Raw genomic sequence first — 21480 nt, 5'->3', positions numbered from 1 at the left:
GAATATTCCCTGCCTTTGAGGCCAAAAGAATAAGTTGCAAGAGTGGTGATACATCCTATTGATTTTCTTGATACTTCATTAGCATTTGAAGTTGACAAATTCAGACAGCCATTGACTTTATCTCTGTATAGCACATGAAGATGAATGAATTTGACTAGTAGTTAGTAAAAAGATGATCTACAGAATTACAGAGCTACTATTATAAATTTTATGCTGCAAAGGGACCTGGAAAAATTCTTCATAAAATCAATTGCCCAAACGTGAATGGATCAAAACCTTTGTGTTGTTTCATCTAAGCTATGTTCTAATGCAGTTTAAATCTCCCTCAAAAAAAGTCATTTACCTATTTTATAAAGTATTATTTCATTTCTCATGGACAAGCTCACTAGAAGAGGGGAAATAATCGTGAACAAATTACCAGCCAACCAAACCATCCCTTTATCAAAGCTGATACTCTGTTCCCATACCATGTCCCTCCACTGCTCCCTCCCAAATTGGAGAGGAAAGTGAGTCCTGTTTGGAAAAGCATTGCTGTGGAATCTACCCCAGCTGGTGTAATGGGAACCTACTACTCTCCTGCTAACTGGGGGACTGGGCTGGAATGGTTTGGAGACAGGAAGAGAGTGTTAAAAGATACTGCAGGGGCAGAGTGCACTGACCCTGACCTCCTCTCTTCGTAGCTCTCAGTTCTTCCTGTTATTGAAACCCAAGCTCAGCTGCTCTTCACTAGAAAACCAACAGAAACAAGTATTCGTTAGAAAGGAAATGTTGCTTTATTCAGGAAGCTGGCAACCTGGGAAGATGGCTGACTAATGTCTGAAGACCATCTCCAAAGTCCCAGACCAAGCAGGAATTGTTTAACGGGGAGGCACGTGGAAGTGGTGAAGGTCAATGTGCAGGGTAAGCATTTGATCTCAAGCACACTTACTGATATCAGGGATGGCTATTTTCTAGTGCGGTCACGTCTGATCTTCTGGGAACACCTGGTTCCTTGCTTCCCCAGGATCAGTGTTTGGTTGAAACCTCAAAGAGGCTACAAGTAGCAGAAACTATAAGCTAACAGGCACAGGTTAATGAGTTAGAGATATTCAGCCCTTAGGCTGCTTGGAACACAGTTACATCCAGATAAGTATGTAGAGCTGAAAAAGCAGGGACAACCTCAGCCATCAAAGGCCACCACGAGAGTCACTCTATGTACATGTCATGGCTGTCCACACCAAATCAAGGAGGTGATACATAAAAGCCAACGGCTAATCTGAAGAGAAATGAAAGAAAAAATTAAGAAGCATAAAAATTAAGGAAAGGAGCCACAATACGAATGAGTTTCACAAAATATAAAGTTGAGCAAAAGAAGTCAGGTACAAAAAGGCACATATAGTATGATTCCATTTACGTAAAGTTCAAAAATAGGCACAAATATCTATCACATTGGGGGCAGCGACTGAAGTTGCCGTCACTAGAGCACTTGATTGAGCTGCTGTTGGATGGGCATGTCCAGTTTGCAGAAATCCATCAAGCTGTAAACTTAGGATGTGTACAGTTTTCCCCATGTATGCTACATTTCAAGAAGTTAAAAGTTAAAAACCTAAGGGGTGGTAGCAAAAAATATAGGCTGAAGTAGACCATGGCTGATTAGAAAAGTATCCCATCCAAAAGCAAATACTTTATGGAGGACATTCAAGGTATCTCATCAGAAGAAAGACCTCTGCTCCAGCCCTTGATCAAGTCAGGAAATTTAATTTTTTTTTAAATGTTCACTTATTTCTGAGAGAGGAGGAGAGGGGCAGGCAAAGGGAGACAGAAGATCTGAAACGGGCTCCATGCTGACAGCAGTGAGCCCAAAATGGGGCTCAAATTCAAGAACCACGAGATCATGACCTGAGCTGAAGTCCGATGCTTAGCCGACTGAGCCACCCACGTGCCCCAAGTCAGGAAGTTTTAAAACAAACCCTAGACTCATACTTTTCCCTTTTGTGGGTTCCTGCTTCTCTCTGTCCTGTGGCTGTCTGTATGTTAAGAATTTTTTCCCTCACCCAGGCCAGGTGGGAGATCTATACTATAAACCTGGAAGCCCATCTCCAATTGCTTATTTTATAAGATAGAAGAACAGCTCATCCTGGCTAACAGTAATTTTTTCATCTCAGCTTTTACTGTCTACAACTCCTTATGTGCAGAGACAAATAGTCTACAAGGATAATATCATCTGAACAGTGCTAAAACTCCACAATACTAGTAATCATTCTATTTTTCATTTAATTTATTCCTTATGGTACTAACACCTACAACACTCTGCATCCTTAATACCAAAACAAAAACAAATTTAAAACTCTACCTCTTAGCTGCTCAGTTTCCCAAAAAGAGGGACAAAAACAAAATAAAACAGCGGTGGTTACTAATCGCTTTCTATTTTGGCGGGGGGGGGGGGGGTGATCATTTAGATTTTTTAAATCTTGTCATTGTCCTGACATCCAAAGTGGGCTTTTGGATGTGTGCTAATTCCCTGTCTGACATTGTGTGAGTCCAGGGCCCCCTCACTACTGCCAGTCTGGTACAGTACCCAGTCTGGTACAATACCACTTCGCCTGCACACCACAGTTCACTTCTTTTCAGTTGGAGCTACTCCGCCCTCTGAACCAAGGAAAAGTCTGAATACATGAGGCTAAAATAATAATGATGGATTTATTGCAGCAGGATGAAGTTGGGCATTACTGAACCAAGATAAGAGATCTGAAAGACACCTGTCGAGGCCATTTGGGGTTTCTTGTTAATATTATCAAAAAAAAAAAAAAACCCAGATCAAAACAGTCTTATCTGGATGTTTAAACTTCAAAGACTAGAATGAAGCCTCACACCCCACCCCCCAAAAGCAGGGGCAAAGAAATTTTATGAGAGTCTTGAAAAATCTGAGAACAAATGACTAAGGTTAAGATCCTGGAATGGGAATCACCAAGGGGGTTGTATTTTGCCTTCTCTGGAAATAACAGAACTAAGATAGATTTGCTTCTCTAACTTTTTTCATATCTGTTACTATGGACTTCTGAATATAATCTGAATGAATAAACATTCTTTGAATCCTCATGATAAGGGCTGACTTCATCCAGGGAAGGGTTCAGAAGGGAAGAGAAGTACATAACTGAATAAGAAACACATAAATTACTAATTTTCAATATCTTACCACAGTGCTAAGCACATAGTAAAGGCACAGTTTTTTTAAATAAGCAAGAATCTCATAAAAATGAGCATTAAGTAATATTTTATTATTCCACCTACAGGAGGCACCTAGAATAGATAAATTCTTATAGACTAATAATAGAGGTTACTGGAGCTGGAGGGAGAGAGGAAGGAGGAGTTAGTATTTTTTAATTTTTTAAAATGTTTTTTTATTTGAGAGAGAGAGACAGAGTGTGAGCAGGGGAGGGGCAGAGAGCAAGGAATCAGAGAATCTCAAGCAGATTCCACACTGTCAGCACAGAGCCCCGATGCAGGGCTCAGACTCACCAACCACGAAATCATAAGCTGAAGTTAGACGCCTAACCGACTGAGCCACCCAGGCGCCCCGAGTTAGTATTTAATGGGGACAGTTGCTGTTTGGGATGATGACGAAGTTCTGGAGATGGTAATAATGGGTGCGTAACAATGTGAATGTACTTAATGCCATTGAATTTTACACTTAAAAATGGCTAAGTGGTAAATTTTACCTTTTGTATATTCTATCACAATTTTAAATTTTTTTTAATAAAAATTTAAAATAGAACACAAGCAGTGAGCATTTGGCTAGATAAGGATAGTGACCTGTGATCTCAGGAGGCTCTGACCACCTCCTTGATGGAAGTAGCTGGAAGCTGGGCATCTGGTGGGTGGGAGGGAGGCCCACATAGGAGAAGTTCTGGCATCAGGGGCTGCCTATATGTGGATAATAGAAGCCGCCTCTCCCGCTTGTAGATGGTGTAATATTTTCTACTATAGAGCTCTGCTTCATGTCGAGGAATCCTTCATACATTTGAGGATAGTAACCAAAACATAAAAAATAAAAAAACACTACACAGGGTGAAGGGTAGGGGGGCTCAAAAGTTCTGGACTTCGTTGCAGTGTGGGTGAAGTACCCTTCTCAGGACTTAGTTTCCATCTCTGCAAACTAAAGTAATGAGACCAAATGATACATGGCCTCTACCAGCTTTATGATTTCTTTTCCCCAAACAGTTCCAACATAAATACAATAAAGAATACAGGTGCCCAACTCCTTAGCCATCCCTGTTCTTTTCTGAGCTTTCAAGTGTCTTCCTCTTCTTTTCAAAGGAAGAGTGATCCAAAATGAACATACCAGTTTCATAAAACTATCATGAGTGCAGACTATGTAGGAGATACCACTTGTAACGTCTAATTATAGCACAAAATCACCGTGGCTTTTATTCTGAGGCTTTCTTTTTTAGTTTTTTTTTTTTAATTCCAGTATAGTTACCTACAGTGTTATATTAGTGTTGCGTGTACAGTATAGTGATTCAACAATTCCATCACCCAGTGCTCGTCACAAGTGCCCTCCTTAATCCCCATCACCTATTTACTTTTTTACATCATACACAAAAGTAAATTCAAAATAGACTAAAGACCTAAATGTGAGACCTGAAACCATACAAATCCTAGAAGAGAGCTCAAGCAGTAATGTTTCTGACAGCCATAGCAACGTTTTCCCTCTGGAGGCAAGGGAAATAAAAGCAAAGACAAACTATTGGGACTACATCAAAATAAAAAGCTTCTGCACAGAGAAGGAAACAATCAACAGAACTAAAAGGCAACCTACTGAATGGGAGAAGGTATTTGCAAATGACCTATTCGATAAAGGGTTAGTATCCAAACTATGTAAAGATCTCTTTTAGTTTTCTACTTTTTTTTTTTAATTTAATTATTTGTTTTGAGAGTGAGAGTGCACATGTGTGCATGTGAGCAGAGGAGGGGTAGAGAGAAAGGAGAAATGGAATCCCAAGCAGGTGCTGTGCTGTCAGTGCAGAGCTGGTAGAATCCTTCCAGGAGTGAGATCAAGACGTGAGCCGAAATCAAGAGTCAGACGCTTAACCAAATGAGCCACTCAGGTGCCCCTTTTATAGTTTTTTAAAGCAATGATATTATACTGCCGAATCATTTTCAACCATTGAGAAAATAGACTCATTGGGAATCAAGTTGTATAGTAACATTTAACCATTTTCCTTTTCCTTAATCAGTTGGGTGATAAAAAGCAGCCTGATTGGGGCGCCTGGGTGGCGCAGTCGGTTAAGCGTCCGACTTCAGCCAGGTCACGATCTCGCGGTCCGTGAGTTCGAGCCCCGCATCGGGCTCTGGGCTGATGGCTCAGAGCCTGGAGCCTGTTTCCGATTCTGTGTCTCCCTCTCTCTCTGCCCCTCCCCCGTTCATGCTCTGTCTCTCTCTGTCCCAAAAATAAATAAACGTTGAAAAAAAAAAATTAAAAAAAAAAAAAAAAAGCAGCCTGATTGCTTTTCAATAGGGAAGGGGTGAGAGTATAAACAAAGAAACTTTTTATAACTACCCTTCACTATTTAGAAGCAATAAGGAACATTTGGGGTTGTTTACCTAACCTGTAGTTCCTCTATTCAAAATAATTCATTCTATTCAGTTATTCAAAGTGCTGTTAAAAAGAAAGTTCTTTTGAAAGATTTTTTAAACCAGCTAAGAACAATTCATACCATTTCAAATGAACCTCCTGTGTCTATAATAGACTATATATATAAAATGGTTAAAGGTGAGTTTGGTTTTAAAAGAAGTATTCAGAGGTCTGGGGTTTGCCTGAATGATGCCAAATAATCAGTCTGATCTAGCAATTCACTCTTTAATCTACTGATTTGATAATAAAGTTGATATACCAAAAAGCCTAAAAGCACTTGAGTGTAAATGGATTAAGTTACCCTAGAGAATAAAATGGTATAACTAGAAATCAGCATCCCAAGGAGGGATGAAGGACTGAAATGAGAGCAACAAAATAGAAGAACACATCCCCCCATAAAATAACATACCAACAATATTCCAACTGAATTGTCTCATTACATTATCTTTATTTTTAAGATTTTTCTTTTTTAAATACATAGTGGACTAGATTCCTAAGTCATATTTCAAGGATGCATACAGGGAATCCAAAAATGCTTCAAATACATAAATCCATAAAGAACAGATTTCATTCAAAATTACAATGACAAAAGAATACACAAAGACGCATAAAATCTTTATTAAATCATACTTCCTGACATAGGAAAATGGATTATGAGCTGGTTTATAGTATATAAAAAAAGTTCCTAAAGTAAAACAAAATTTGCAGATAAAATCTGTCTACACACATTGCTGTTTACCTTTCTGACTATTTCCTCTCTATCTGGACATCCTTCTTCCATATACCTAATGCCTGGTGCTGTTCCCTGAATCTTCTCAACCATGTTCCTCCACCTGGCTGGAGACCCATTCTCTATAAAGTCTTTTCAAGACAACATCGCCATCACAAACCTCCCATTGTTACCACGCTTTGATCTTGGCTGGATCACCCAGTAAAGCGCAATAAGGTAATACACAGTAGTTCTAAGCGATAACAGGCCTTTTGTTATCTGATTAGGTACTTTATGTAGATGGCTACTTCCTCATGCTAAAAGTGAGCCATTTCTGATTCTCACTGAATTCTGTACTTGTAGTCAACAGAACTAGCAATCCAGACAGACAGAAAGATAGAGAAATAGAAACAGAGACAAAAAGAGAAAGGAACATATATGTTCTTTTTAGTCCGGGAACAAATATCTTAAAATATCTAAAAATCCCATTAGGTATCAAGGGAATATTTGAAGGTGGGTGATGGTCAAAAGCATTAAAAATCAGCTATATTGACTTGAGAATTTTATATAGGGTAGCCCAGAACTAATGGCCGTACCCAAGCACAATGCAGGGGACTAAATACCTGCTAAAATAAATTGTAAACAAAAACCAGCACAGGTTAGATCTGAACAAATTCTTTTCCACTTAAGACAATGACCCCCAACTTAGAGACCACCAGCTTCCAAGTGATGACAAATGGTTCTTGAATCCACACACATAGCCAGCATTGCCGATGGACTAAATAAACCACATGTTTCTCAAATATAGGGATGACTACTCCTCAGATGTAAATAGTTGATGATGTGATTAATGAAATCCAATATATTCAAAGAAGGTACTGAACTCATTATTACTTTATCACTGAATATTTTCTTGGCTAATATGCAGTAAGTATACAACCAAATGAGTGAGCCCTTGAAAATTTTGCCATTATAAAAAGTATCTTCAAACCAACAGAAGGGTTAGGAATCACCAGCATTGGGCTCTATACAGAACTCTCCAGACAAAGTTTGAGGTACCTGGGTTCCAGCACCTCAATATATACATACACAGGCTGACTTCCTTTCACAGTGATGAATGACAAAAATACATGCAGTGTAGTAAGATTTACTGATAGGCATAAAAAAATGGATTTTCATTTAGAGTAACAAAATTTAAGTAACACAAGGAAAATAAATAAATATATACACACATACAAAAATCCATAAAAAAAATATATTAATTTAATTTAGGATCTTCTCCATAGATCTGCCAATCTATGCAGAGTATACTGAAATGCACCCTTAGCATACACAGTCTATAATCACTAAGCTAAATGAGCCCACAGGGCTGTTTTGCACCTGCTTTCCCATTTCTACTCTGTACAGAGCTCTAGGTTCATTAGCAAAGTGGTCCTTTAAAAACAACAATAACAAATGAAGAAGGAAGGATAGATATGAACTCATCAGCAAATCTAAGGCAGGTTGATTGCCTGGTCCTCCTCAAATTTGGGGATCTTCTTAAACTCACTTTGCTTCTTGAAAAAAAGCTGGGCCAGGATGTGGTCTGCTGTGGCCTGGAGATAATCGTCCATGTCAAGGGTTTGCAACTGGCAGTGGAAACCAAAACAAGATGCATCAGCGCCAAAGTACTAAGATTCCTACAAACATCTTACAGCCATCAAGGCACTTGCAAGACAGCAGGATACTTGGCTTTGTAACTTTCCACAGCTATGAATTCCTGTGAATGGTCATCTGTATGCCTGTCTTCCCTTGGCATGGGGAGCTCACCTTTTCAATTCTGAGAAAAAGGAAAGTGTGACTGATGGTGGAGGTACTGAGGCATCGCCTTTGGAAGGGCTGTCTGTCCTCCTAAAAGGTAGTTCCCTTCGATGAGGGAAGACCTTGTCTTCCTGTGAGCAAGGACTGGTAACAGAAGGGCTTCTCAGAGCTCCAGCAGCACACGACAGAGGCAAACTTTGCTGCCTAATAAGTGGTCCTCGTGCTCTACAGCCAGACACAGGCTCTCTCCACTGGATTGATAATCTCTGCCTATCTGGCCTGGCTGTCCAGTCAGCTGGGTCTGACGACCCGTCCTTGTTCCCTCTTTCACTCTCTTTCCTCTCTTTCACTACCTCTCTTTTTCAGTCAGCCTCTCTTGATTTGTTCCTCTACGTTTGTCTCACTGTGTGTTTCTGTCTCTCTCTGTATCTATGTGTGTTTTTTTCTAAGTTGGTTCAGAACATGGGAATTAGGAGAAAATTCTAGAATCGTAGAATTATTAGAAATACTAGATCCCTTTATAACCAAATGAGATTATTTGATTCTCCTTCTCTTGACACACAGATTCTACCAGTTCATTCATTCATTCATTCATTCAGCTCACATTTACTGAGGCTCCCCTGTGGTCCAGACACTGTGTTAAGCAGGATATTCTGCACATCATTGGCACTCAGCAATCTCTCTTAAACTGCCTTAAACTCACCTGGTCTCCAGTGCTGAAGGCAAGAATAAGAAGCAAATCCTCATCACATGCGCTCTTAATGTAATGCTGAGTTCCCATGGGGAAAAATACCACATCTCCAATGTGAACATTAAACTCTGTGATACCCTGAGTGTTAATAATGCCAACCTAAAGAGAAGGGAAAAAACGGGCTTGAAGTTAAGCAAATAAAATCATATATTCATAAAGGAGAAGTATTAATAATGAAGAACAGACGAATAAAAATACTTCTTAGTGAGGGTAAATGGCAGAAAATGGAGGCCATCTCTCACATAAAATCTGTTTCTGAGACAGTCCCACAGAAGTCAAAAGATACTCTATTGTAGTAAATGTTCCTCAACATGCATTAGTGAGTTCAATACTGTGGAACATCATGCAAAAAGAGCACTGGTCACTATGCTCTAATTAAAGGTTATAAATTACTTTCTCTAATTAGGCAGAGGATTTACATTTCAGGGTTCTACTGTCCCCCTCATGCCCTTCTTCCTCCCTAGTTGGGAAAACTCATCCTTCTGGGAGAGCAGCAGCCTAACAGTCTTCCTTAAAAGAGACACTAAAGGAGCACACAGGGGTGCCTGGGTGGCCCAGCTGGTTAAGTGTCTGACTTCAGCTCAGGTCATGATCTCAAGGTCCATGAGTTTGAGCCCCACATCGGGCTCTGTGCTGACAGCTCAGAGCCTGGAGCCTGCTTCAGAGTCTGTGTCTCCCACTCTCTGCCCCTCCCCTGCTCTCGATCTCTCTCTCTCTCTCATAAATAAAGATTAAAAAAAAAAAAAGATTTGATTTAAAGGAGCACACAAATGCACACCTGTGAGCGTATAACAACACCAAAAATAAAATCTGATCCTTGAAATACAATTTGTGAGAGATTACAACGCCCATTTCCAGTTTATTAAAGCCTTCACCTCTAAAAACATAAAACTTTTGCTATGGATGAAATAATAAGTGTGTTTCAGTCTGGTTTGGTTCTTTCTGTCAGGATTGAGACAGGTACAAGCCAGAAGCCCACCTGACTCACGTAAGCTGGCATAGAAGCCCTGCCATTAAGTCCCTACTGTAACACGCTACTCGCTGTGACTTTCCTTATGGTAACCATGTGATTGATCATCCAAACCAAGACTCTCTGAAGAGTCAGCAGTCTCACCAAGATAAGTGTACATCAGAAGGATCTTGCATAAACAAGGTTACATGGCCGCCCTAGTGACGCTCCACACACCTCCCCAGCCATCACCACTCACATTACACTGAGAGGCAAACAGCTCTTTTGTATTCCCCAAAGGGCAGCACGTTAAACCTTGCATTACCTAAAAATGCAAAACTCTGAGAATGTTAAATGTTCCAGACCCTTCACCATAAGTAATAACCTCTGTATCACTTCTGAATGTTCTTAGCCTCTTCTCACGCCAATGTCAAAGTTGGAAGCTAGCTAGTAGGACCTGCATGGTATCTTCTGAGGAAACTGCCCAGAAAGCTGCTAGCACCAAGTCTTTCAATGTTACCAACAACTGAACCAAAGAAAAACCTCGTGTTTCCTTCTTTCTGAACTCAAAAGGAAAGTTCGAAAAAGTGTTCGCAGTGAAATTACCTTAGCACATCCAGTTATTACATATCCCATTTCATTTGCATTAAAATGAAAATGTGGCTGTCGTAATCCATTGTTATAAATTCTGAGTGTACTCAAAGTGAGGGCATTTTGATGCTTGAAAAAGAAAAAAAGAATTAAATCCAGTTATTCAGCAAATATCCTACTCAGCAACTTAACCATTCACATAATCATAACTAATCCTAAATGCATCCCTCACTCTGAACATGGGATTTTTTATGTCCTTTACATTTATTATGTCACAATCTCATAAGGTTGGCAGTATTATCCCCCACCTTTTTGCAGGAGACAAAAGTGAAATGTAGATTAGCTGTGATTTACTTAGGGTCAGCAGTGGTGGGACTGGATTAGAATCAGGGAACTTGTGGGTCACTATGCAAGGCAGTGGGTTGAGCATTTAAAAACAAATCAAAGAGAAATCTCACAAGCATCCAGTCCTTTGATTAATGTAACCATCCATGCCTAGAAGTTAAGCTCCCAAATCCACATTGAGGCCTCAATTAATAGTTTCCATTAATCAAATCAGCCAATGTTTGACTAGATGTTTCTTCTTCCTTTTTTCCAAGAGAAGGCTGAATCCAATCTAAATTTCATATTTAATCCATCATCAAAAATTTTTTTTCTCAGGGCCCCTGGGTCGCTCAGCATGTTAAGTGTCTGATTCTTGATTTGTGCTCAGGTCATGATCTCACTGTTCATGGCATTGAGCCTCGTGTTGGGGCTCACTGAGAGCACAGGGCCTGCTTGGCATTCTCTCTATCTTTCTCTCTGTCCTTCCCCTGGCTTGTATATTCTTGTTCTCTCGTGTTCTCTCTCTCTCAAAAATAAATAAATAAACATTTAAAAAAAAATTTTCTCAATTACCTGATTCAGGAATTCACTAAAAATTTGTTCATGGCTGCTTAGTTCACTTGCATTTTTCCAGTATTGTGCCAGTTGTATTATTCCTCCTGGAAATCTATATTCTTTTGAGCCTGAGTCAGAGGAAGTTGAAAAAACAAAGATAAAATACTTCAAAATGGTACTACAGGAGAGTCAAATGTAGTCCCACTAAGGTACTTAAGCTCTTCTACAGTCACAGAAAACATGGTAGGAATTGTTACCATCAGACCCCATGTGCCCCTAAGATATTGATCTGATACATACCTAATACATCAGATACTATCCTACCTTCCAAGCTCTCCTGAAATTTTGAACAGACTGTTCAACTCAGGGGACTTTGCTAAAGAACTCGACAGTCATCCTACATATCAATTTCTATCTCACCCTCTAGGTCCCATCAGCCCTACCTCTTTAAATTCTCTTGCTTCATAACAATTATCTCCTCAAAACTGTCACAGTGTGGGCCACCATCTTCCCTCACCTGAGGGACATCAAGAGCCTCCTGACTCCTCTGCCTGCCTCTTATCTGGTCCCTTCCAATCTATTCTCCACAATTCAGCTAGACTGACCATCACTTCAAAAAGCCAACACTAACTCAAAAAGATATCTGTATCCCCATATTCACCACAGTATTATTTACAATAGCCAAGATATGGAAACAACCTAAGAGTCCATCAATGGATGAATGGATAAAAGAAGATGTGGTACATATATACAATGGAATATTATTTAGCCATAAAAAAGAATGAGATCTTGCCATTTGGGACAACATGGATGAACCCTGAGGCCATCATGTCAAGGAAAATAAGTCAGACAGAGAAAGGCAAATACCATATGATATCATTTATAGGTGGACTCTAAAAACAAAAAACAAGCTCATAGATAAAGACAACAAATTGGTGGTTGCCAAAGGCAGAAACTAAGGTGCCTGCAAAATGGGTGAAAGGAGTCAAAAGGTACAAACTTCTAATCATAAAATAAATAAGTCATGAGGATGTTATATACAGTATGGCAACTACAATTAATAATACTATATTATATATTTGAAAGTTGCTAAGATCTTAAAAGTTCTCATTGCAATAAAAAGAATTCTGTAACTATGTATGGTGACTGAGGTTAACTAGATTCATGTAGTGATCATTTCTCAATGATACCGAATCATTATGTGGAACACCTGAAACTAATATCATGTTTTATGTCAATTAACTTCAATGAAATAAACAAAATAATTTTAAAAACTAAATACAAGGGTGGCTCAGTCAGTTGAGCATCCGAGTTTTGATCTCAATGAAATAAAAATAAAAAATAAATACAAAACCTAATTATGTCACTCTCCTATTTAAAATCTCTAATTCCTCCTCTTTTCCACCAAGATAAAGTATAGACTCATTCTCATTGTTGTGGTTTCTAAAACCTGCATTGTTAGACCCCTTCCTCTCTTGTCAGCCTCTTCCCCGAGACACCTCCAGCCCCAACATACACCCCTCACACTTCAAAATCTTGTATGACATTCTCTTTTGCTTCCAATCCTTTTCTCTCATTTCCTACTCTGTAGAGAAATGTGTTTTTTCAAACTCCTCTTGACTGTGACCAACTGTAAAATAAAAGCATGCTATATCCAATACACCTATATAATCACATATATAAACCGTTAACTGAAAAGGCTTCACAAAATAACATACTATACCTTTAAGGTCATAAAAATATTTCCACACAAGACTATCTGGAGACTGGACATAACTAGGATTTATAACCAGTTCTGCCAAGTTGGGAGGAAGGTTGACCCCCTGATCCTCTTTTTGCTTATGGAATGTTCTAAGGAAATTAATTCCACCTTCAGGCTGAAACACATAAAAAATCATGTAAGATATTGGTGAAACATTCTACAAATTTTAGTAATAGAAGGGTGGGTAGCCGAGGATAGGGTAGCATCAGCACAAGTGTGGTTTTCAGTGGCCCATGACCTCAATTCACCTAAGGCTTGTGATATTTATGAAAATCTTCTGAGTTTTCAAGGCACTTTGGCTTTAAATGTGTTGGTGTTTTTTTTGTTTTGTTTTGTTTTGTTTTGTGTGTGTGTTGGTGTTTTATAATCCTTATAACTCCTACAAAAATATACTCTGGTACTCATACTTACCAATACTCTCCTAATAACTCATTTTTTTCCCCTTCTCCCTATAACATCAGATCCAGGATCTGCTGTGAGATAAATCTCAAACCCTCACTAGATAGACTTCTAAATTTACCACAGAACCCCTTCCAGTTGCCACTCACAGGCCATCGCCAGTTCTTCTGATCACCCATTTGTATTGTCAGCATCTACATCTGGCCCTCTCCCTCTACACCCAGCAGGATGCACAGTCCCTCCATGATCATGTAACTATTTAGAGAGACCAAAAGTAGCTTCCCTTCAGGAAAACTATGGGCTTCTCTGCATTAGGTTAGGAAAACACAATTACATCATCCGTAGCCAACTTTTCCCTGGAGGAGCTTATAGCTTTTCAGGGATGTAAATTATAGTAATTTTTATTAATGCTATCAAAACTATTTGGCCAATTCAGTATAGTTTCCTACAGAAGTCCTTCATAAAGGAAAGTAAAAGGTAACTCAACTTCAACACGTTTTATGTCTTTAGTAGGAACTCAAGTTATGCTCTTGAGTCTATTAGCCAACTCCTACCCTACTGACTGCCACCCTAGAAACACAAGTACTCCTGCTTTCTTTGTGCCTATGTAAGGCTTACCCTCGTGCAGGGATTTGTTTCCAGCAGTGGTACAGACCTTAAGTGACCTGGAAGCAATGTCTTCAGGCATCGAAAAAAACACATCATCAACATCCAGGGTCTGAAGTTCATCATGTGTGGAAAAGAAGAGCAAGAAAAAGCAGTCTTCATCCCCCACATTCTTTATCCAGTGCAGAGTATTCTGAGGGAAGAAGATCACTTGGCCAGCTGTAACATTGTACGTGGTAACTACACCACCATCGTCAACCACCCCAATCCACGCCGTTCCCTGAAACATAAACAGAAAGTACATGCAACATCACTTTAGAGGAAAGCCTCTCAAACTTTTTTCATGACCTCTCTTATCAGATCACATTATAGTCTTCTTTTACTAATCAATTACCACCCTATGACCCCATGAAATTTTAACACTACAGATGCAGTAAATCTGTAAACTGTACGTACATACTGCGTATGTGGTATACACATATTTGTGCTTTGTACATAAAAAGAGTAAGTTTTTTTTTACCTTCCAAGGACCAGCTTTTGCCCCCTTGGGGGTAATATCACCCCGCTATTGAGAATTGGGAGTTCTAAGTTCATGCTTCAGAGTTTGAAAAGACTTCCAAGCACATGGATGTTCACAAGTGGTCACAGTGACATGCATGTACATTATGCATATGGATGCAAGTGAATTTTCTAGATAAAAGGTCTATATACAATTTTAACAATAATACTGATAGCAATAACACAGTGCTTTTACTGTGTGTCCGGATATTCTTCTCAGCACTTTATCTGGCTTACCTCCATTGTTCCTTGTATCAACCCTATAAAGCAAATACCATTATTATTCTCACTTTATAGATGAGAAACTGAATCTGGACAGAATGTACAATTTCCCCAAGGTTCCTCAGCCAGTCAATGGCAAAGCTGGGATTAAGACGTAAGCAGTCCAGGTCCAAAGTCTACACTTCTTTAAATTGTGGTAAGAACACTTAACGTGAGACCTACCCTCTTAAGTTTTTAAGTGCTCAATACACTACTGTTACTGACAAGCACAATGTTGTGAAGAAGATCCCTAAAACTTAATTATCTAGCCAAGATATCTAGATGAAGAGACTAGAGTGATAGTTGCCAGAGGCTGGGGGTGGGGGCAGAAGTCTACACTCTTAATCCATATGACACCATACTTCGATTCCACTTACACAAAATCCCTTTTCTCATTCTCTAATCATTTCCCCAGCATTATGTTGCCAAGTAAGTAGAGAAGGTAACATTATTTCTTCCAGAGTTTTACCAGAAACTCCTGGTCATTAGGGAAGCATCCACAAGCAGTCTTTACTGTGTCTGCACAGACATGTACAACATGTTCCAGACGGGTATTAAAGATGTGGGGGAAAGGTGAACCTCTAAAGAGCTCTCTCCAGGTCTACAGGTGGAGAATAGCAGAAGCGTGTATCTAGTCACATCACGGAACCAACTACTCCAGGCACAGAGACAGCACAGTGGCCGATGGGACACACACCGCAGGGCCATGCACACTGGCCACCCCGCTGCACAGCTCCTCTCAGGGCCACTCCTCCCAAGGTTTTTGTGAAAACACTCAGAAACAAAAGCAACTTCCATGGGTGGCTACAGAGTAGAGGGACTTCCTTCACATCCTACTGACTGGTTCCTTACCATGTGAGTGATTGGTCCTACCATTTTCCTGGGACCTAAACAATATTCTAGCCCAAACTTATTTCCTATGGAGTTGAATTCTTTTTGTATTTTTGTAATTAAGATATAATTGACTTACATTTTATTAGTTTCAGGTACACAACATAAAGATTTGATACTTATAGATATTGTGAAATGATCACCACCAGGCTAGTTATAACATCAATCACCCTCATTAGACTTACATCTTATGATGGGAAATTTTAAGATCTACTCTCTAAGCAACTTCCAAATTTACAATACAGTGTTATTAACTACAGTCAGCATACTATATATTACATCCCGTGATTTACTAATTTTATAACTGGAAGTTTGTACCTTTTGGCCACCTTCTAGCCCACAGGTAGAAGCTCAGATTATAAACTTTCTCTGGGCTTCCAGAACAGCAGCCCCAGACTGAGCTGGAGTCCAGGCCTGTTATTCACCAGAACATGTTCCACATTAATCTCCCTAGCTTGGGGTTTGTTTTTAAGGGTCCCCTTGCATCTATCTGCCTCTCCTTCCTCCTACCACTCTGCCACTACTCAGCCAAAGCCATGGAAACCAGCCTTTTGGAGACTGTTCTCTTTTACATATTTGGGATGTGTGGAAAAAAGACAAGGAGTCAGAAGAAATGGATTTTGTCCCAGGCCAGCCAATAACTACAGTCTATCTTCAGAAAACTTAATCTAGGGGCGCCTGGGTGGCGCAGTCGGTTAAGCGTCCGACTTCAGCCAGGTCACGATCTCGCGGTCCGTGAGTTCGAGCCCCGCGTTGGGCTCTGGGCTGATGGCTCAGAGCCTGGAGCCTGTTTCCGATTCTGTGTCTCCCTCTCTCTCTGCCCCTCCCCCGTTCATGCTCTGTCTCTCTCTGTCCCAAAAATAAATAAACATTGAAAAAAAAAATTAAAAAAAAAAAAAAAAAGAAAACTTAATCTATCTGAGCCTCTGTTCTCTCATAAGAAGTAAGAAGTGTTTGATCTCAGGGGCACCTGGGTGGCTCAGTCGGTTAAGCGTCCAACTTCGTCTCAGGTCATAACCTTGCAGTTCGTGGGTTCGAGCCCCGCGTCAGGCTCTGTGCTGAGAGTTTGGAACCTGGAGCCTGCTTCAGATTCTGTGTCTCCCTCTCTCTGCCCCTCTGCCACTGACACTCTCTCTTTCTCAAAAATAAATAAACATTAAAAAAATTTTTTTTTCTTTTTAAAAGAAGTGTTTGGTCTCAGATGCAACTCTAATCTCTCTTTCTGTTATAAATTCTAAAACTGAATGAATTATCAAGTATAAAAAAGGAGTTTTATGAACAACGGAAATGTGTCCCGTAAGACTGTCTGATCTATTAAGAAGATCAGCAGGGCAGGACCAAACTCTGAAAGTGCCATGAGCACTTAGTCACTACAGTTTCCCCAGTGTTTGGAATACAGAATGCAACAATACACACGTTTCAGAATTCATGAATTATTTGCAATTCAAGGGAGAACACACATTTTACCTCCAGCTCTATCTCACTTGACTTCCAGACAATTCTACAAAGTGTGAACCACAAAAGGACATCCAATTGGCCTGATCTTAGGGACTCCAGGCTGAAAATCAGCAATCCGCTTTTTTCTTTAGAAGAAAGCTGCCGTCTCTTTGATCATTAGATCAGAGCTACCAGTTTTAGCTTTGGCTCAAAGGATGGAACAGTGATCTTATTTTAACAACAGCAGATGAAAAATGATTGGATACTGAAGAAAAGTTCAAAGTGATGCCAAGAATAATTACAACAAACAGGTTAATGCTTGAAGGCACTGCTAACTGATCTAACTGAACACACAGCCAAAGCCTGGATGCCGTCTGTCACGGAGTTAAGAAGGCTCTGCAACAACGAAAATAATAGCTTGAGGACACAGAGCTTAAATACTCGGGTGCAGCATGCCGGGCAAGCTGGTTTTACCTGTGCAAGATAGCCGTGTTCGTTAGCATTAAAGTGCCAGTGAGGGGCCCGGAGGCCATTGCTTTTTATCCTCAGGGTCCCCAGAGTCAAGTGTGATCTCTGACTGTTCAAGCTGCTGCCAAAAGCCTCTTCTTCAATGCTGAGATAGTCTTTGACATCGTTCCTATACCGGGCCCACTGGATTGCACCACCGGGGAATTCAAACACCTGAAAAGGCACGAGCAAACAGCCATCAACACGGAGGCCATCTCCCAAGGAACACGAGGCCTCTGTGGTGTACAGAGTAAGAGGGAGGCAAAACAGAAAAGGCAGTGATGGTGAGGCAAATCCTGGAGCCCCAGAAGGGAAGAGGAAGAATGGGTCTGCAAGACTTGGGGGATGACAGCAGTGGCTTCCGGGGCTGTCAGTCTAGTCCCTGTGAGACATGAAAAGAACACCTGTCTTGACAAGAGAATCGAAGCTTCGCATGTGTCTATCTGCAGTTCTCCCCTCCCGCCCGACATAGAGCTGTATCTACCACAAAAATTCTCTGCCTCGAGCCCATCAACCCAACTCCTACGCTTCTTGCTGCCCACCTCCCCTCAGCTAGACGGCCCCCCACTGGTTCCTTCCAATGAGGAGGGCACAAAGCTTAGGAAACTCTGTTTTGAAATCCCCTCTACAATAGAGGATTCTTTTTCCTAAATGTATGATTCATACCTTGGACTTAGGTAAATGGTTAAGGAACTGGAATTTTGGATCCACAGCCTTTTGCACTATAGGAGTTGTTTGCAGAGGCCGGGCTTCGAGTCCTAAATGAACTTCTGAATGTGGCTGAGAGTTCTGAGTATAAACCAAGGAAAGTATCAGTACTCCTACTGCGGTGGTGATGGTACAGGCCAAGAGACATACCAGGAAAATGTTCATCAATGACCACTGCCTCTTCTTTTCCTAAGAGAAATTATGAAGCCATTATTCTCTACTCTTGATGCATTAAAAATATTGCCTCCTTTCTTAATTTGGTTTATTTTTTTCTTTTATTTAAAAAAATGCATGTGTGGAATAAATATACTCAGTAAAATAATACGTTATAAACACACACACACACACACACACACACACACACACACACACATCCCATATACCTTGCTGACACCAAATAAACAAGAAAAAAACTAAACATATGAAAACCTGAGGCACAGAATAAATTCCTAGGAAAGCAAGTAGCCAGTTAAGTTTGTATATCAAATGTATTCCAGCACAGCCAATTAGTCCCTATTTACCAGGTTCTTCACCTGAAAATTAAAGATGTTATAAAGACTGGGGCGCCTGGGTTGAGCGTCCGACTTCGGCCAGGTCACGATCTCACGGTCCATGAGTTCGAGCCCCGCGTCGGGCTCTGGGCTGATGGCTCAGAGCCTGGAGCCTGTTTCCGATTCTGTGTCTCCCTCTCTCTCTGCCCCTCCCCCGTTCATGCTCTGTCTCTCTCTGTCCCAAAAATAAATAAACGTTGAAAAGATGTTATAAAGACTATTTTCTGTGAACTTTTTAGTTCCAGAATGTACATATGCATTTACATGTACAGGTAATAAGCATGAGAAAAGTAACATACTAGTAAACAGGTCTGAGAAGTCTCAGCCTCTTTGTCCCTCCCTCCTTCATTTAAATAGCTTCATTAAACCCCTTCCTTCAGTGTATTACCAGTATGAGTTACTAACCCATCTACCAAGTCTGAGCACAATATTTCCATGCATTTCTATGTTACTACTTCCTGGTTTCACATCACAAATATATGCTAAAGCCAACAGTATCATTTCTGTGAGTTAAAATCCACATTACTGAAAGCTGTGAAGAGAACACACACCCTAACATTTGGATCAATTTGCCCTCACTCCTCTGACCACTACAATGGCATTCATAGGTACTGATGGTCTCCTGTCCACTGTTCTCTGAATTCCTTCTTCTCTGAGCAGGCATATCTTTGATTACTAGCAACTCTGACATAGATGTGAGTACATCAACATTCTTAAATGATACACTTTACATAGCATAACCATGTATCAACATATCCAGTTTAACATTGTATCACGACATTATACTGCACCATCAACAACTCTTTATGGAGGCCTGGACCGTTACAGAGCTAATGCAGCTGTGAGCTAAGAGTTTATGAGAGAAAGCAAATCAAGAAATGCTCAGAGCAGGAGATGTAACCTTTCCAAAGAGGGTTACTTGAGGAAAGCTGGTCTAAAGAGGGATTCTTTCCTAAGGTCGGCATAAAGGTTGGCGGTGAGCTAATCTCAGGATATAAATCTTCACTTTACCATTCTGAAGACGGTGTTCACCTTCCCCGCAGGCAAAGTATTCTGCATGGCATCTTCATGCATTTCAAAGGCTGAGTTGTCCATTCACAGAAACAAGCAACCAATTCACTGAAAAAGAAAAAGGGGAAGAATGTAGCTCTAGCAAATGGGGAGATCCCTGAGAAGTGAAGAACGGTAATTCTTAAGTAAGGGAGTCCTTATATACAGCTGAAAGGAAACGAAATAAGGAAGCTGTCTCTTAAACTATAATCTTGGTTAAAAAAAAAAAAAAAAAAAAAACCCTAGAGAGAATTGCCAAATTAGAGTCCAATAAAACACTTCCATTGGTCCTCAACTCTTTGCCCACTGATGACGCATACACAGATAATGATAAATGACACTTATTTCCTTCTCTTGCTACGTGCCAGGCACTGCCCTAAGTGCTTCATACATACATTCTGTGATTTAGTTCTTATAGCAATTCTATCAGGTACCATGAGTCTTCCCATTTTGTGGATGAGGAAACTGAGGCATGGAGAGTGAGTGCAGTAACTGCCCAAAATCATGCAGCTAATTTTAATGTCAGAGCAAAGCACCCTTGAAGATTTTTCATGACACTGGTTTTTGGCAGTTTCATGGTGGGTGCTTAGTCTAGTGCAATCTATTTCACCCAAATCAGTCCTGTCTCTAAATAATGGGACTGATTTTTCCATGTGGTTTCTTGAAGAATTTTGTTACAGTTAAATCTTCATTTAAAATTCATTTGCATCATACTTCCTGGTGGTGAATGGTAGCCTGAATAATGCAAAAAACCATTCCTATAATCCACAAAGTAGTCCATCCTTCTTTCCTATCTTCCTATCTGTATTCTTTCAATAAACATGACTGAATGCCTACTATATTCCAGACTGTCTGCCACTCCTGTATAATGGCACGAGGCCTTGGAATAGCTCATAATCTAGCAGGAGAAATGGAAAGCAAACCATTACCAAAGACTGTGCTGTGTTATGCTAGAAGTATGTACAAGACTCTCCTGCAAGGAGAGATAAGATAGTGATTGTGTATGATATGTAACTTCTCTGAAGTCATAATTCTGAGCTGCGCCTTGGAGTCCCAACACAGCTTCAGCAGAAAGGCACAGTTAATTACATTCTATTCCATATTTCTAGCTTGTCTATAAGCAGCTCTGCAACATTCCATATCGTAAAAATGTAAACCCTCTCTGGGCCAGGCAGCTCAGGATCCAACAAGGATGAGGGTTGTCATTACGCTCAAGTGATGGAGAGCTGACCTTGTGGCCTTCCTATCATAGCTCATCAAATGTAAGATGCAGCCCTGCGTCATACTAATTTAGCCTTTTCTAGCCAAGACATGGAAACTGGCACTGATTTTGAAGCCATAGATTATTTAAAACAATTGTTTTAACTGTGGGGCCAGTAAGGTGATGCCATCTTGTTTTCAGGGTACCATAAAACACAAGGTTTTCCTGTTGGATTTTCCCTGTGCATTTGTTAGCT

The 21480-nt window shown here is 40.2% G+C and overlaps 1 protein-coding gene across 1 annotated transcript; it reads right to left on the bottom strand.

The window, feature by feature from the left end:
- Window positions 1-6038: 6038 nt before the first annotated feature.
- On the bottom strand, window positions 6039-20213 carry LOC123588311. Its single transcript, XM_045459099.1, has 9 exons — window positions 19985-20213; window positions 18381-18611; window positions 17682-17888; window positions 14110-14340; window positions 13017-13170; window positions 11312-11421; window positions 10430-10543; window positions 8827-8973; window positions 6039-7951 (listed from the first exon to the last, which is right to left on the bottom strand). The coding sequence occupies exons 1-9, from the start codon at window positions 20066-20068 to the stop codon at window positions 7817-7819; spliced, it is 1413 nt and encodes a 470-aa protein (XP_045315055.1). The 5' UTR covers window positions 20069-20213; the 3' UTR covers window positions 6039-7816.
- Between the last annotated feature and the right edge of the window lie 1267 nt (window positions 20214-21480).

The sequence above is a fragment of the Leopardus geoffroyi genome, chromosome D3 (assembly GCF_018350155.1).
Source record: "Leopardus geoffroyi isolate Oge1 chromosome D3, O.geoffroyi_Oge1_pat1.0, whole genome shotgun sequence".
Taxonomy (NCBI): Eukaryota; Metazoa; Chordata; class Mammalia; order Carnivora; family Felidae; genus Leopardus; species Leopardus geoffroyi.
This window is presented reverse-complemented; position numbering and strand designations above follow the sequence as displayed.